The 15,900-nt window shown below is 43.1% G+C and overlaps 1 protein-coding gene across 1 annotated transcript in view; it reads left to right on the top strand.

Moving 5' to 3' along the window:
- Window positions 1–15,900, top strand: part of LOC124805629 (ATP-dependent translocase ABCB1-like) — a 125,796-nt gene that overhangs the window by 54,570 nt on the left and 55,326 nt on the right. Inside the window, exon 12 of the mRNA XM_047266197.1 lies at window positions 8,439–8,647. Within this exon, the coding sequence (XP_047122153.1) occupies window positions 8,439–8,647 (209 nt within the window). The remainder of the gene's footprint in view (window positions 1–8,438; window positions 8,648–15,900) is intronic.

Here is a 15,900-nt window from a genome sequence, read left to right as displayed (position 1 = left end):
CCTTTCGTCTTGATGAAGAACGTTCCATTAGTCCAAAATAACAACAATAATTACGTAACTTTTTAATGTTTATCCATGTAACCCTTACTTGTCACAAAAACAATTGCATTGCTTACATGAAAGCACAGATGTTATGTAATCAACTAATTTTTATACTAACAATATGCAGTTCATATTTTGTAAGGATATAAAATACACAATGGACTCCCACTGAACGATGTGCAGTTATAATTATGTACACAACAAACAAACAGAAGAGGAAGAAAACTCATCAGCCCTCAGTTTAACTCACACATTCATTTATGTTTTGTTCCATACCAAAGCTACTAATACTGTCGCTAATCCTACAATTTGCTACGTCATTTATGCACTGTATGAAAACTACCGAACCGTAATTTTCATAGAGATCAACTCTAGTTAAGAGACTTACTAAATTGCTTAAAAGGTGCATTTATGTCGCACATGTTGCCTTGTAGTAGCGCGAGTCATAACGCTCACGTGCAACAGGAGAAATGAAAGAAAAAACTTGAAATCCGTAAAAGATTCCTAGAGACTCTACAACGGCTTTCATCATGGAAGAAGAGTGCTGATGCATGTGTATTTACTGAAGAAGTAGTGTATTATGCTTCAGATAGAATTCGTCTGCATACTTCCTAGGTCTAGCGGTTCTAGGCGCTCAGTTCTGAGCCGCGCGACTGCTACGGTCGCAGGCTCGAATCCTGCCTCGGGCATGGATGTGTGTGTTGTCCTTAGGTTAGTTAGGTTTAAGTAGTTCTAAGTTATAGGGGACTGATGACCAGAGATGTTAAGTCTCATTGTGCTCAGAGCCAGCCATACTTCCTAGTGGCACTATACAGCAATAAATTAATAATTAATATATACGCCAAAACGCCAACTTTAACCCTTCTGCGCTGTCTCTCTTGAAAAGACGAGGTAAAGAAAGCGGAGGCAGTTCACCACATCAGAGCAAGGAAGTGGTATTTGTCATCTCTTTCGAACAGGACGGAACAATATTTGTGTAAATTAAGTACTCAAGGAACTTGACTTGTGACGGAAGCGTGGCTCCTCTGACAGTGTTCTCACAATCTAGGGACTCCAACTAAAGTTGGACCAGCATTCGGGAGGACGTCGGACCCCCGGCGTCGCCGGCCGAAGTGGCCGTGCGGTTAAAGGCGCTGCAGTCTGGAACAGCAAGACCGCTGCGGTCGCAGGTTCGAGTCCTGCCTCGGGCATGGATGATTGTGATGTCCTTAGGTTAGTTAGGTTTAACTAGTTCTAAGTGCTAGGGGACTAATGACCTCAGAAGTTGAGTCCCATAGTGCTCAGAGCCATTTGAACCATTTTGAACCCCCGGCGTCTGTCTAGTCGGATTAAGGTTTCCTTTGATTTCTCTTAACCACTCAAAGGAAATTCTGGGATGGTTCCTTTGAAAGGACGCGTCCGATTCCTTCGCCGCCCTTGAAACAATCCGACTTCTGACTGGTTTGATGCGGCATCCACGAAGTCGTAACCTCTTCGTCGTAGCGCCTGCAACCTACGTCCTCAGTTATATGTAATCCAATCTCTGTCTTCCTCTACAGTTTCTACCCTCTACAGCTCCCTCTAATATCATGGAAGTTACTCCATGTTGTCTTAAGAGATGTTCTGTCATCCAGCCCCTTCTTCTTGTTAGTGTTTTCCAGATATTTCATTCCTCTGTGACTCCGGGCAGAACTTCCTCATTCCCTACCTCATCAGTAAACCTAATTTTCAACATTCGTCTGTAGTACCACATCTCAAATGTTTAGATTCTCTTCTGTTCCGATTTTCCCACAGTCCATGATTCAAACCGAGAGAGGTGGTGCAATGGTTATCACACTGGACCCGCATTCGGGATGACGACGGTTCAAACATGCGTTCGGGCATTTTGATTTAGGTTTTCCATAAATCGCTTCAGGCAAATGCTGCGATGCTTCCTTTGAAAGAGCACGGCTGATACCCTTCCCCATCTTTCCGTAATCCGAGCTTGTGCTCCGTCTCTAATAACCTCGTTGTCGACGGGAGTTAAGTACTGACCTCCTCCTCCTCTTCTTCCATGATTCAATTATCTTCTGCTCCGATATCCCCACACTCCATGATACATTTCTTTTCTGTTGTGGTTTCCCCACAGTGCATGAATCACCCCAATACAATGATGAACTCCAAACGCACATACTTAGAAATTTCTTCCTCAAATTAAGGCCTAAGTTTGATACAAGTTGACTGCTCATGGCCAGGAATGCATTTTTGTCAGTGCTGTACTGCTTTTGATGTCCTTCTTGCTCCGTCCGTCATTGGTTATTTTGCTGCCTAGATAGCAGAATTCCTTAACTTCATCTACTCCGTGACCATGAATCCAGATTTTAAGTTCCTCGCAGTTCTCATTTCTGTTACTTCTCATTATTTTCGTCTTTCTTCGATTTAATCTCAATCCATCTTCTTTACCCGTTAGACTGTTCAGTTAATTCAGCATATCATGTAATTCTTCACCAATGAATCTTATCACTGATATCATTTCACTTTGAATTTTTATTCAACTATTGAACCTTTCATTTAATTCTATCATTGCTTCTTCGATGTATAGACTGAACATCCTTTTTAATCCGAGCCCTTTATTCTTGGTCTTCCACTCTCATTATTCCCTCTTAGCTATTGTACATGTTCTATGTTACCCGTCTCTTCTCATAGCTTACCCCTATTTTCATCAGAATTTGAATATCTTGCACCATGTGACATATCTGAACGCTTATCCTGGTTGGCAAGTGCTGTGAACGTTTCTTGATTCCTTCTATTATCAACCTCAGCGTCATAACTGCCTCTCTGTTGCCTTTACCACTCCTGCAGCCAAAGTAATCGTCATCTAACACATCCTCAATTTTCTTTTCCATTCTTCCGTACATTATTATTGTCAACGACTTGGCTGCATGACTGTTAAGCTAGTAGTGTGATAATTCTCGCACTTTTCGCCTCTTGTAGTCTTAGGAATTGTGTGGACGTTATTTTTCAGGAATTCTGGTGCTGTATCGCCGACTCATATATTCTACACACCAACGTGAGTGGTCGTTTTGTTACCACTTGCCCCAACGATTTTAGAAATTCTGATGGAATGTTATTTGTCCCATCCTCGCTTTTAATTTTACCGAAGGTTGCTTTGTGTTTCCTACATGTTGAGTTAGTCCATCCGACAATCATTTGTTTTTCCATGTCTTCACGTTTTTTATGAAGCCATTTCACCTTAGTTTCCTGCACATAATATTTATTACATTCTTCACCGACACGTATTTCTGTATTCTTGAATTTCCCTGAACATTTTTGTACTTCCCTCTTTCATCGATCAGCTGGAGTATTTCATTTATTACTCATCATTTCTTAGTAGTTACCCTATTTGCACCTATGTTTACCTTTCCAACTTCCACGATACCCCTTTTTATAAAAGGCTGTTCTCCTGTACTGCCTACTGAGCTATTCCTTATTGGAATATCTCTAAAGAAGTACTTCCGTATCTCACTTCTTTTATTATTGATTCTAATCTGTTAAAATTCAGCCTAGTCTTCATCGTTATTACACTGTGATCTGAGTCTATATCTGTTCCTAAGTAAACCTTACAATTGAGTATCTAATTCCAGAATCCATGTCTGACCGTGATGTCATCTAAGTGAAATCTTTCCTGTCTCTGGGCCTTTCCCACCTCCTCTTGTGATTCTTGAATAAACTATTCGTTGTTACTTCCTGAAATTTGTTACAAAACTTAGTTAGCTTTCACCTCTCTCATTACTAGTATCAAGCCTATATTCCTCCGTAACACAGTAAGTTAGCTCACTCATATCTCCTGTAAATTGAATTTTGCAGCAATATTAAGTTATCGAGCTACGTAAATCCCCATCATCGTCTACCTGCTTTTATAGAAAGTCTATGAGCCAATGGGGTGACTAGAATTTAAGTGTGTGTGATCGTGATATCTGCTAATTCAAATGCTTCCTAGAATTAATGCTCTTGAAAATATAATGACCACCTGTGAGTTTAAGTTTTTAAGACTTGTGAGGTATTCGCAATGAAAATTACGGAATATAGGTCTTATTACCTCATTAACTTAGAATATTGCATTCTCGTTTGCAACATTCACTTTAGAACAGGCCAGTAAAAACGGATTATACTTTGCAACTTCTTAACCCTGTACGAGCTTCAGAGTTAAAGTTGTCTGAATTTATTTTTAAGTCACCATTGTCAGTTTCAAAGCTGGGCACCTTATATAATATAGCAGTCACCTTCTAGGAACAGCAAAACAGCAAAAACGTTCAAATGTGTGTGAATTCCTAAGGGACCAAACTGCGGAAGTCATCGGTCCCTAGGACCTACGCACTACTTATACTAAAGTAAACTATCTTACGCTAAGAACAACACACACACCCATGCCCGTGGGAGGACTCGAACCTTCGGCGGGAGCGGCCGCGCAATCCGTGACATTCCGCCTCAAACCGCACGGCCACTCCGCGCGGCGCGGAACAGCAATTTACATGCCACTATTTCACTAGAATCTAAAGCAATGCACGAACACGTCGCGTAAATGAGCGGCCAACATGTTACAGCGCAGTTCTGGAAGCTGAGACTGTTCCTCAGTGAGGTCACATCAGCCAGCACTAGTGCAGAACGATTACTGCCAAATGTTAGCATTTCTGCGGACCTCCGTAGTCCGAAGTCCTGCAGAAATAGTCACACAACAGTGTGTGCTACGGCCAACCGAAGTTACGATTGTAAACCCCCTACGTTTTTCCTCACATACAGAGTGTTTGATTAGCAACAGTAAGCATTTTAGGAAGTATCAGTATATACAGCTTCGCGAAAGCATCCCATATAACAACTGTCCAATTTGATTGGTTGCAGAAATGCAGCTGGCCACAGACGTCAGTTTTTATTTCGCTTGTTGGTATTGCAGTAGCTATGGTTGTTTTTATCGATGATCATTTTTGTAGCGAAAACCATTTGCCTTTGTCTACTTCCACAAAGGCACGTACACCTCTTCGTAAATGTGTGATATGGTAAGAAAGACGATCAGTCGACATGGCCTCCTACGGCACCGCATCGTCTTAGTGGAACTCATTATCTAGGCTTTTCTGGAAACGAGATTCTACCACTTGCGTAAAATGTTCCTGTGGCTACAAGGATGAGTAGGTGCATTCCAGCATGACGGAGCCCCCCTCCACATTTTAGTGGCCAGGTCAGACATCATCTAATAATCTGACATTCTGCGGAAAATGGATCGACATAAACGATCACGCTTTTGCCCACTAAGTTCCCCGAATTTTATCCCTTTAAGATTGTTGAAAGGTACAGCATAAAAATGAAAAGTAATCGCTAGAGATGGATTGATTGAACAGATTGTCAGTACAGCTGGTCTCATAAAGGAAAGTACAGACGACCTCAGAATACTACAATGTATGAAGTGTTGTCTAGACAATTAGAAAGGGCATCGAAGGCATGGGTGACATTTATCAAAATAAACTTTGAACTTAATAGTAATAGTTGTACCAGTAGTGGCATTATTCGTCCCTAGGTGACTTTTAAAAGAGTACTGGATACATAGTATTACAATTTAAGAACTGCAAAACTAAATTAAGTTACATAACATGACATAAACAACTAACACAATATAACAAAAAGAACATAACACCACTTAATGATTAGCTTATACTTAAAACCTTCTGTGAGTATTTGTTGGCATTACAACTTAACAGGTAGGCCTCCATAAGTAACGATAAATGGGTGCTTGATACTGGGCATGTTTTCTGCGAATTAATAAATAGTATCACCTCATACAGTATTTACTATTTCACCTGAAGCACCCTGAATTTTGAAGAACTGCACGTTCGCCATCAGCTGTTAAAATTTGTCTATTTTATCCTGTTTTCGGTCATAGTGACCATCTTCGCAGGAATAAGATGGCTTCTACGACAGAAACTGGCAGAAAATAAGAATAAACGTGTATAGCTCACATCGAACATTCAGTTCTTCAAATTCTTGACAGCTGTAAAGATTCACCTCGCGAAACTTTTACCCTGTATTTTGATCTGCCATGCAGCTTGCAGCAACCTATGCAATCGGGGGACGAGGATGCTAAGAGAAGAATGTCACGTGTCATTGGTATTTTTACTGACCCTGTGCATAACAGTGAAATGCGGCCCCCTCATTACTCTTAATAGTTGTGTTGTTTCGATAACAAAGTAAACTTAATGATGGATCTGGAGAGGTTTATTGTTCCCCAAAAGTATTCACAAATGGATTCCCTACAGTCTAGGTTACTCACTCACAATGTTGGGTTGAAGTTAGCCATTACTATAATGTAAGCTCAATTTGATATGAATCGTAAGAAATGTAGCTCTAAGGAATTGTTGCTGACCACAGCCGGGTATTTTGTACAAGTTCGATTCCTTCGTTTTTCTTTACATCATGCTACTCTGGACATGACTTAATCCTCTCTCGGCTAACAGCAGATCCTAATGACTGTTTGGTCGCTCGCACGTTCTGCTGCCACAGGTGCCAGAAACGAGTAAAGGTATGATTCGACTACAGCTCAGAGCGATCGATAACCGGACTGAAAATTTGGGGCGGACGCATCCAGCCATTCCAATCTGTAGGCTGCGGTTTCAGCAGTGTACTCCCACTTCTTCCCTGTAGTGCTTGTGAAGTTATCGGTAGGTAAGCACATGATTTTGAGACTACAGCATAGTAATGTTTGCAACTGCTAAATATCATTTCGGTAAACAGAAAAATCACATTTACTTATAACCTAACATGCATTCAATTTAAATTTCTTACAATGAATTGTCTGGAAGGCAGCAATAAGTACAATACTTAGTATCACATCCCAGCACAGCCTCTTGTGTCTGAAGCGCGTCATCGTAAAAACAGCCATTACTTACGAGTCGTACAGCAATTGTGATTACATAAACACACTGGGATTTTAAATGCTGGCCTTCACAAACTGTCACATCTATTGGTATGTAGTCACTACCTTACGTTACGTGCTTCACCTGGATTCACAAAAGGAAAAATAACTATTTTTGTTCCAAAATTTAATATTGTAAAATTATATCCTGATAAATGTCACTCACTGACATTTTTTGGTTGTTTCTGCCATCAAATGTTTCCGTGGTGGATGGCAGATTTATTTATGAAATTGATACCTATAGTCACAGCGTTTGTATCAGTAAACATGCAGCATCGTAGTTTTTCTCGTAGATACTGGATAGAGGAACGTCATACATGGGTGAAACAGCACATCGTTTAGCTGCGTGATTTATTCTCTGTCGAGCCCCGATTCAGCGTCGAATCCTGTGACGCGTAACTCTGGCAAGAAAGTAGAACGCTAAAAATCGAACCTCTTGAAGAAAATGCACGAATGTAGCACACGTGGGCGGTTGATGTTATCAGAAATCAGAATCAGCAGAATTATGGACTTGCATGTCATCCGAGACTGTTTCTTATGGGCTACGTGTACAGTAGAATGATTTCATAGATACTTCTGCCCTGCAAGAATTCTCCACAGCCTATGAAAACGGTAACCAGTCATGAGTGCGTGAATACCGGTGAGTGAAACCTGACTTCCCCAAGCGCCCAAGGATAGCATTTAGTGGTTAAATCAGCTCAGGATAATTTTTTATTTCAACACTCAAAGCTAGTCAAAATTTAAATTCCTATCCACTGTCAATCTCGTTAGAGTCGATTTTTCAATTTGACTAAGAAATCGGTTACGCTAGAAATGTCCGTAGTACCATAATTTGTTAATGTGAAAGCGAAGGTACGGAAATACGTAGGCTACAACTTGGATGATGCAATGTTTTAATAGCGAGAACTGAAAGTTACACATATTTTAATACATCAGTAAATGATGACACACCAAGCAAATCACATTTTTTTGCGGTACGTACTCGGTGTTTCTTCTCCAAAGTCGCTACAAATGTACTTCGTATAATAAGTGACCAGCTCTCTCTCAAGAACGGCAGGTGTGTGCTGCTAGGTTACCACTATCTCAAAAATTCTTACGACCATTTCCTCCTCGCTGACTGACTGCCGTTTAAAGGCCAAACTACCAAAATGATACATTTCCCACATGTGACTACTTGAGTAGTTTTACTTGATTCGACATCCCCTTACCATGCCTGGCCGTATTATCGGATTTCGTTTTCTGCACATAGTATAAAAAAGTGTCGTTCTCGAAGACTGATCGACAATAAGTATGGTAATTACTGCATCGTTTTATGAGACTGATGATAGGGAACATGGTTATTATTCATAAGTAAGCTATTTTGCACCAATAAGGAAGAGATGTGAGATTCGGGACAGGTCTCAAGAAGTTCAACGAACTGGAAAATGGCGGCGAAAGTAAAACTCTTACCGAAGGTAATCGTATTTCTCTTTGGCAGGCGAGCGTGGGCCAGACGACGATCATCGTGGCTCACCGGCTGTCAACGATCCGCAACGCAGACAAGATAGTTGTGATCCACGATGGCCGGGTGGTGGAGCAAGGCTCTCACGATGTGCTGATGGAGCATCGTGGCCACTATTTCGACCTCGTCACCACTCAGATTTCGGGCTCCGAGGATCCTACTTCTCCAGGCGAAGAAGGAGGTGAGTTCTAAACACTCCTTCTTGCTCATCTTCAGGATATGCTCTCGTCATGTCAGCGACACCCCCCCCCCCCCCCCCATGAACCATGGACCTTGCCGTTGGTGGGGAGGCTTGCGTGCCTCAGCGATACAGTTAGTAGTACCGTAGGTGCAACCACAACGGAGAGGTATCTGTTGTGAGGCCTGACAAACGTGTGGTTCCTGAAGAGGGGCTGCAGCCTTTTCAGCAGTTGCAAGGGCAACAGTCTGGATGATTGACTGATCTGGCCTTGTAACACTAACAAAAACGGCCTTGCTGTGCTGGTACTGCGAACGGCTGAAAGCAAGGGGTAACTACGGCCGTAATTTTTCCTGAGGGCATGGAAACCCAGTTCTAAGCAAAGAAGGGAAAGCAGAAAGGAGGAAGGAGTATATAGAGGGTCTATACAAGGGCGATGTACTTCAGGACAATATTATGGAAATGGAAGAGAATGTAGATGCAGATGAAATGGGAGATACGATACTGCGTGAAGAGTTTGACAGAGCACTGAAGACCTGAGTCGAAACAAGGCCCCCGGAGTAGACAACATTCCATTAAAACTACTGACGGCCTTGGGAGAGCCAGTCCTGACAAAACTCTACCATCTGGTGAGCAAGATATATGAAACAGGTGAAATACCCTCAGACTTCAAGAAGAATATAATAATTCCAATCCCAAAGAAAGCAGGTGTGGCCAGATGTGAAAATTACCGAACTATCAGTTTAATGAGTCACAGCTGCAAAATACTAACGCGAATTCTTTACAGATGAATGGAAAAACTAGTAGAAGCCGATTTTGGGGGAAGATCAGTTTGGATTTCGTAGAAATGTTGGAACACGTGAGGGAATACTGACCCTACGACTTATCTTAGAAGCTAGATTAAGCAAGGGAAAACCTACGTATCTAGCATTTGTAGACTTAGAGAAAGCTTTTGGCAATGTTGACAGGAACACTCTCTTTCAAATTCTGAAGGTGGCAGGGGTAAAATACAGGGAGCGAAAGGCTATTTACAATTTGTACAGAAACCAGATGGCAGTTATAAGGGTCGAGGGGCATGAAAAGGAAGCAGTGGTTGGGAAGGGAGTGAGACAGATGTTATTCCATCTGTGAAGCAAGCAGTGAAGGAAACAAAAGAAAAATTCGGAGTAGGTAGTAAAATCCATGGAAAACAAATAAATACTTTGAGGTTCGCCGATGACATTGTACTTCTGTCAGAGACAGCAAAGGACTTGGAAGAACAGTTGAACGGAATGGATACTGTCCTGAAAGGAGGATATAAGATGAACATCAACAAAAGCAAAACGAGGATAATGGAATGTAGTCGAATAAAGCCGCGTGATGCTGAGGGACCTAGATTAGGAAATGAGACACTTAAAGTAGTAAATGAGTTTTGATATTTTAGGAGCAAAATAACTGATGATGGTCGAAGTAGAGAGGTTATAAAATGTAGACTGGCAATGGCAAGGAAAGCATTTCTGATGAAGAGAAATTTGTTAACATCGAGTATAGATTTAAGTGTCAGGAAGTCAATTTTGAAAGTATTTGTATGGCGTGTAGCCATGTATGGAAGTGAAACATGGACGATAAATATTTTGGACAAGAATAGAATAGAAGCTTTTAAAATGTGGTGTTACAGAAGAACGCTGAAGATTAGATGGGTAGATCACATAACTAATGAGGAAGTATTGAATAGGATTTGGGATAAGTTTGTGGCACAACTTGACTAGAAGAAGGGATCGGTTGGTAGGACATGTTCTGAGGCATGAAGGGATCACCAATTTAGTATTTGAGGGCAGCGTGGAGGGTAAAAGTCGTAGAGGGAGACCAAGAGAGGAATACACTAAGCAGATTCGGAAGGATGTAGGTTGCGGTAGGTACTGGGAGATGAAGAAGCTTGCACGGGATAGAGTAGCATGGAGAGCTGCATCAAACCAGGCTCAGGACTGAAGACCACAACAACAACATGTCACTGATCCGTCTATAGCTATTTCGTACTCGGCGGGATATTAAACCCCAACCACGCAAAGCCATAAACCTCATTCCAATTGACGATGTCTCACCTCTCACGTTACCGGCCTGTGAGGTCCTTATTTACTTTAAGCGACCCGAGAGGCGTGTTATTGTATGGCGATCGAAAGCAGATAATTACTCGATCGCCTTATGGTCTTGGATTTTCGTTAGATATACACAGACATTAGTGAAAACTGAACGTCCCGATTGCATCCTAACTCGGAGGAACAATGGGTAACAAGCTATCACACATTTACTATCAGACATTTTCCTGTTGCTTATTCATCTTGACTGTATACTTTTAGATACTATGGTATATCTGATGGAAGCTTGGTTGACAGTCATGCTTACATTCCATAAATATTCAATCGTCAACCCCACAAATTGCGATGCTAGCTAAGTCTTAAAAGTTACAGTGCTGACTATTATTTACAAGTAAGTTATATTTGGACAATCGCAGATTAAAACTGATACAAGCATAACTGAGATGTATTGTAAACATCATTTCCTTCTTCGGTCACTACCATAGCCAAGGGGTTAAATGTTAGCTGCAATGCTATCCATCACCCCAATATTCGTTTCATTCATTTCTATGTGTATATACACTCAAGCGTCAAAGAAACTGGTATAGGCATGAGTGTTCAAATACAGAGATATGTAAACAGGCAGAATACGGCACTGCGGTCGGCAGCGACTACCCTATGTAAGTATGAGGACACCTGGCTGAAAATGACTTACAAGTTCGTCACGCCCTCCATTGGTGATGGTGGAATTCAAAATGATGGTCGCCCACCCGTAGTGTTGATAACAGCTTCCACTTTCGCAGGCTTACGTTCAATCAGGAACTGGAAGATTTCTTGAGGAATGGCAGCCGATTCTCCACGGAGTGCTGCACTGAGAAGAGATATTGATGTCGGTCGGTGAGGCCGAGCAAGCAGTCGGCGTTCCAAAAATTCCCGAAGGGATTCCATAAGATTCAGGTCTGGACTCTGTACAGACCAGTCCATTAGAGGGATGTTATTGTCGTGTAACCATTCCGCCACAGGCCGTACGTCATGAACAGGCGAACGAACGTGCTGAAAGATGCAATCGCCATTACCAAACTGCTCATCAACAGTGGGATGCAAGAAGGTGCTTAAAACATCACTGTAGGCGTCTGCTGTGATAGTGCCACGCAAAACAACAAGGAGTGTAAGCCCCCTCCTTGAAAAACACGACCACTCCAAAAGACCACCGCATCCGAATTTTACTTTTGGCACTACACACGCTGGAAAATGTTCACCGGGAATTCGCCATACTCACACACTTTCGTTGGATCGCCACATTGTGTACCGTGGTTCGTCACTCCACAGCACATTTTTTCAGTCGTCCAATGTTTACGCTCCTTAAACTAAGCAAGGCGTCAGTTGGCATTTACCGGCGAGATGTGTGGCTTATGACTAGCCGCTGGACCATGAAATCCAAGTTTTCTCACCTCCCGCCTAACTGTCATAGTTAGCAGTTTGGAATTCCCGTGTGATGGTCTGGAGAGATGTTTGCGTATTACACATTACAACTCTCCTTAAATGTCGGCCGTCTCTGTTAGTCAGCAGACGAGGACGACCTGTACGCTTTTGTGCGATACGTGTCCCTTCACGTTTCCACTTCATTATCGCATCGGAAACATTGGATCTAGGGATGTTTAGGAGTGTGGAAATCTCGCGTACAGACGTATCACATAAGTGACACCCAAGCACCTGAACAGGTTCGAAGTCCGTGAGTTCCGCGGAGCGCCCTATTCTGCTCTCTCACGATGTCTAATGACTACTGAGGTCGCTGATATGGAATACCTGGCAGTAGGTGGCAGCACAGTGCACCTAATATGAGAAACATATGTTTTTGGGGGTGTTCGGATACTTTTGATCACATAGTGTATATAAGACAACAAGTGTCTGATGTAGTTGGTAGATCGGTTACTGTTGCTACAATGGCAGGTTGTCAGGATTTAAGTGAGTTACAATGCGAAGATATAGTCGGCACACGAGCGATGGGACAGCTTCTCCGAGTTAGCTACGAAATCGGGGATTTTTCCGTACGACCATTTCGCGAGTGTACCGCAAATATCAATAATCGGGTAAAACATGAAATCCCAGACATAGCTGCGGCCGGAAGAAGGATCCTGCAAAAACGGGACCACCGACGACTGAAGATAATCGTTCAACGTGACAGAAGTCCAACCCTTTCACAAATTGCTGCAGATTTCAGTGCTGGGCCATCAGTAAATCAGCGTGCGAAATATCATCGATATGGGCTATCGGAGCGAAGGCACACTCTTGATCACTTGATGACTGCACGACGGAAAGCTTCACGCCTCGGCTGTGCCCGTCAGCACCGAAATGGGACTGTTGATGACTGGAAACATGTTGCCTGGTCGGACGAGTGTCGTGTCAAATTGTGTCGAGCGGATGGACGTGTACGGGTATGGAGACAACCTCATGAATCCATGGACCCTGCTTGCCAGCAAGGGATTGTTCAAACTGATGGAGGCTCAGCATTGGTGTGCGGCGTGTGCAGTTGGAGTGATACGGGACCCCTGATACGTCTAGATACGACTCTGACAGGTGACACGTACGTAAGCATCCTGTCTGATCACCTGCATCCATTCATGTCCATTGTGCATTCCGACGGACTTTGGCAATTCGAGCAGGACAATGCGACATCCCACACTTACGAAATTGCTACCGAGTGGCTCCAGGGACAAAAAAATGGCTCTGAGCACTATGGGACTCAACTGCTGTGGTCATAAGTCCCCTAGAACTTAGAACTACTTAAACCTAACTAACCTAAGGACAGCACACAACACCCAGCCATCACGAGGCAGAGAAAATCCCTGACCCCGCCGGGAATCGAACCCGGGAACCCGGGCATGGGAAGCGAGAACGCTACCGCACGACCACGAGATGCGGGCTCCAGGGACACTTTATGAGTTTAAACACGTCCGCTGGCCACCAAAGCCATATATTAGATGTATTGCAACGTGCTGTTCGGAAGAGATCTCCACCCCCTCGTACTCTTACGGATTTATCGACAGCCCTAGAGCATTCATTGTGTCCGTTCCCTCTAGAACAACTGCAGACATTAGTCGAGTCCATGACACGTCCTGTTGCGGCACTTCTGGGTGCTTGCGTGGGCCCTACACGATATTAGGCAGTTATATCAGTTTCTTTGGCCCTTCAGTGTATCTGTATCTACATACGTATTCCTTAGGCTACGAGACGGTGCACTGTGGAGGATACCTTCTATTACAGCCAGACATTCCCTTTCCTGTTTCACTTGCAAACTCAGCGTGGGAAAATAACTATCTGTATGTCCCCGTACAAACAGTCATGTCATATAATCTTGTCTTTGTGATTCTTTGGCAGAATGTACGTTGAGCAGGTGGCTGGTCCTCCGGGCTGTTACCAGTGGTCTTTCTCTAAACTTTTCTGGCAATGTTTCGGAAAAAAGCACTATCTTCCTCTGAATTGCTTCTGTGACTTTCCTTAATCCCAACTGGTGGGGATCCCAAACGCTGAAGCAGTAGTGAGAGTGTTGTACCTCGGAACACAAATAAAATTTCGCATCTGGCTGGCCCATAATAGAAATTCAATATATTCTCTTATTCCACGTACGCTGTAGTCCTTACCTGAAATTATAAAAATTAGTCCAAGGATTCAATATTTTTTCCAATGTAAAAGTATTTTCCAAAGTACAACATGGTCCTGCCCCCATGCGGTCATCTTTAGGTATGTGGCCATTCGCCTCCCTTGTAGTGCCCTTAACCACCTCGCTCCATTGCATGTAGGTCTGCAACGGTTGCTCTAGGTATTTAATCGATGTGACTGTGTTACGCAGCGTACACGAACATTAGAGTATTGTTTTTCCTGCTTATATGCATTAACCCCTACCCACTATAATCTCACTTTTAAAGCTGCAGAAGACGTATGTTTTTCCAAGTAGCACATATATACACTGACGAGCCAAAACATCTTGAGCTCCTGCTTAATAAATTGTTGTGTTATCTTTGGAACGCAATACAACATCATTTCTGCGTATCACGGTTGCGACAGTTTGTTCTCAGGTGTGTCGAAGTACATGGCACCAGATGTCTCCCAACAGCATAACGCTGTTCCCACCGGCCTGCGCTCGTGGCGCAATGCACGTTTCGACCCGTCGTTCGCCAGTATGACGACGTTTGCGGAGACGTCCATTGACCTCGTGTAGCAAAAACGTGATTCATCCGACGAACAGATACGTCTCCACTGATCTAATGTCTAGTTTCGATGATCCCGTGACCATTGCAACCGTAACTGACGATGCCATTGTATCAGCATATGAACACGTAGAAGTCGTCAGCGGCAGAGCCCCATGTTCAACACTGTACGATGAACGGTGTCCTCCGAAACATTTATGCGTGGACCAGCATTATACTCTTTCGCCAGAGGTGGTACAGATCGTCATCTATCCGACTTTACACAGCAGACAACCCACCAAACCCCACGTCCTGTGAAAACTGATGAATGTCCAGTCATTTATGGCCTTTCAAATAACTTCCGGGAATTCAGACAGGTAACACTTTCAGCGACCGCCGATATTTCGGCGGGAGAACACCCCGCAAACTCCAACGGACAGGCGGCGTAGTTGCAAATTTAGTAACTCGGTTCTCGGACTGAAGCAGGAAAGATAACACACACACTGAACACTAGTGCCACCAAGGATGACCAAAGTCAGAGCTATCGATAGTGAGATTATTAATTTGCAGGTGAGGTAGATTTACTCTGTCCCTCTGTTTTTGGAAAACAGAGTTTAAACAGAAACCTCCATCCCTGTTAACGCGGTTGTTCCTAATTTAATCTCAACTGCCTCCCTAATAACACTGTGCCAATAGCTGGACGTGCATGCCAATATCTCGGTGTTATTATACAACATGGGGTGACCAGTATCCAAGCAATGTTCGGCAAAAGCAGATCTAATTGGCTGCTGTAATCGTGTGTACCGTTTATGCTCAGTACATTGGTCCTCCACGGTCCTGATTGTTTGACCAATATATGCCATGACGCAGCTACAAGGAATACGACATACACCCGCATTACGCAGTCCAAGATCATCCTTAACGGAACTCGAATGTGCTCTAATTTTAGATGGAGGTCGGAAAACACATTTCACATCGTATTTCCGTAAAATACGACCGATCTTGTTGGACGTGTTTCC

Source organism: Schistocerca piceifrons, chromosome 7 (genome assembly GCF_021461385.2).
Source record: "Schistocerca piceifrons isolate TAMUIC-IGC-003096 chromosome 7, iqSchPice1.1, whole genome shotgun sequence".
NCBI classification, from domain to species: Eukaryota; Metazoa; Arthropoda; class Insecta; order Orthoptera; family Acrididae; genus Schistocerca; species Schistocerca piceifrons.
Note: the sequence above shows the minus strand (reverse complement) of the source record. Positions and strands in the feature narration are given on the sequence as shown.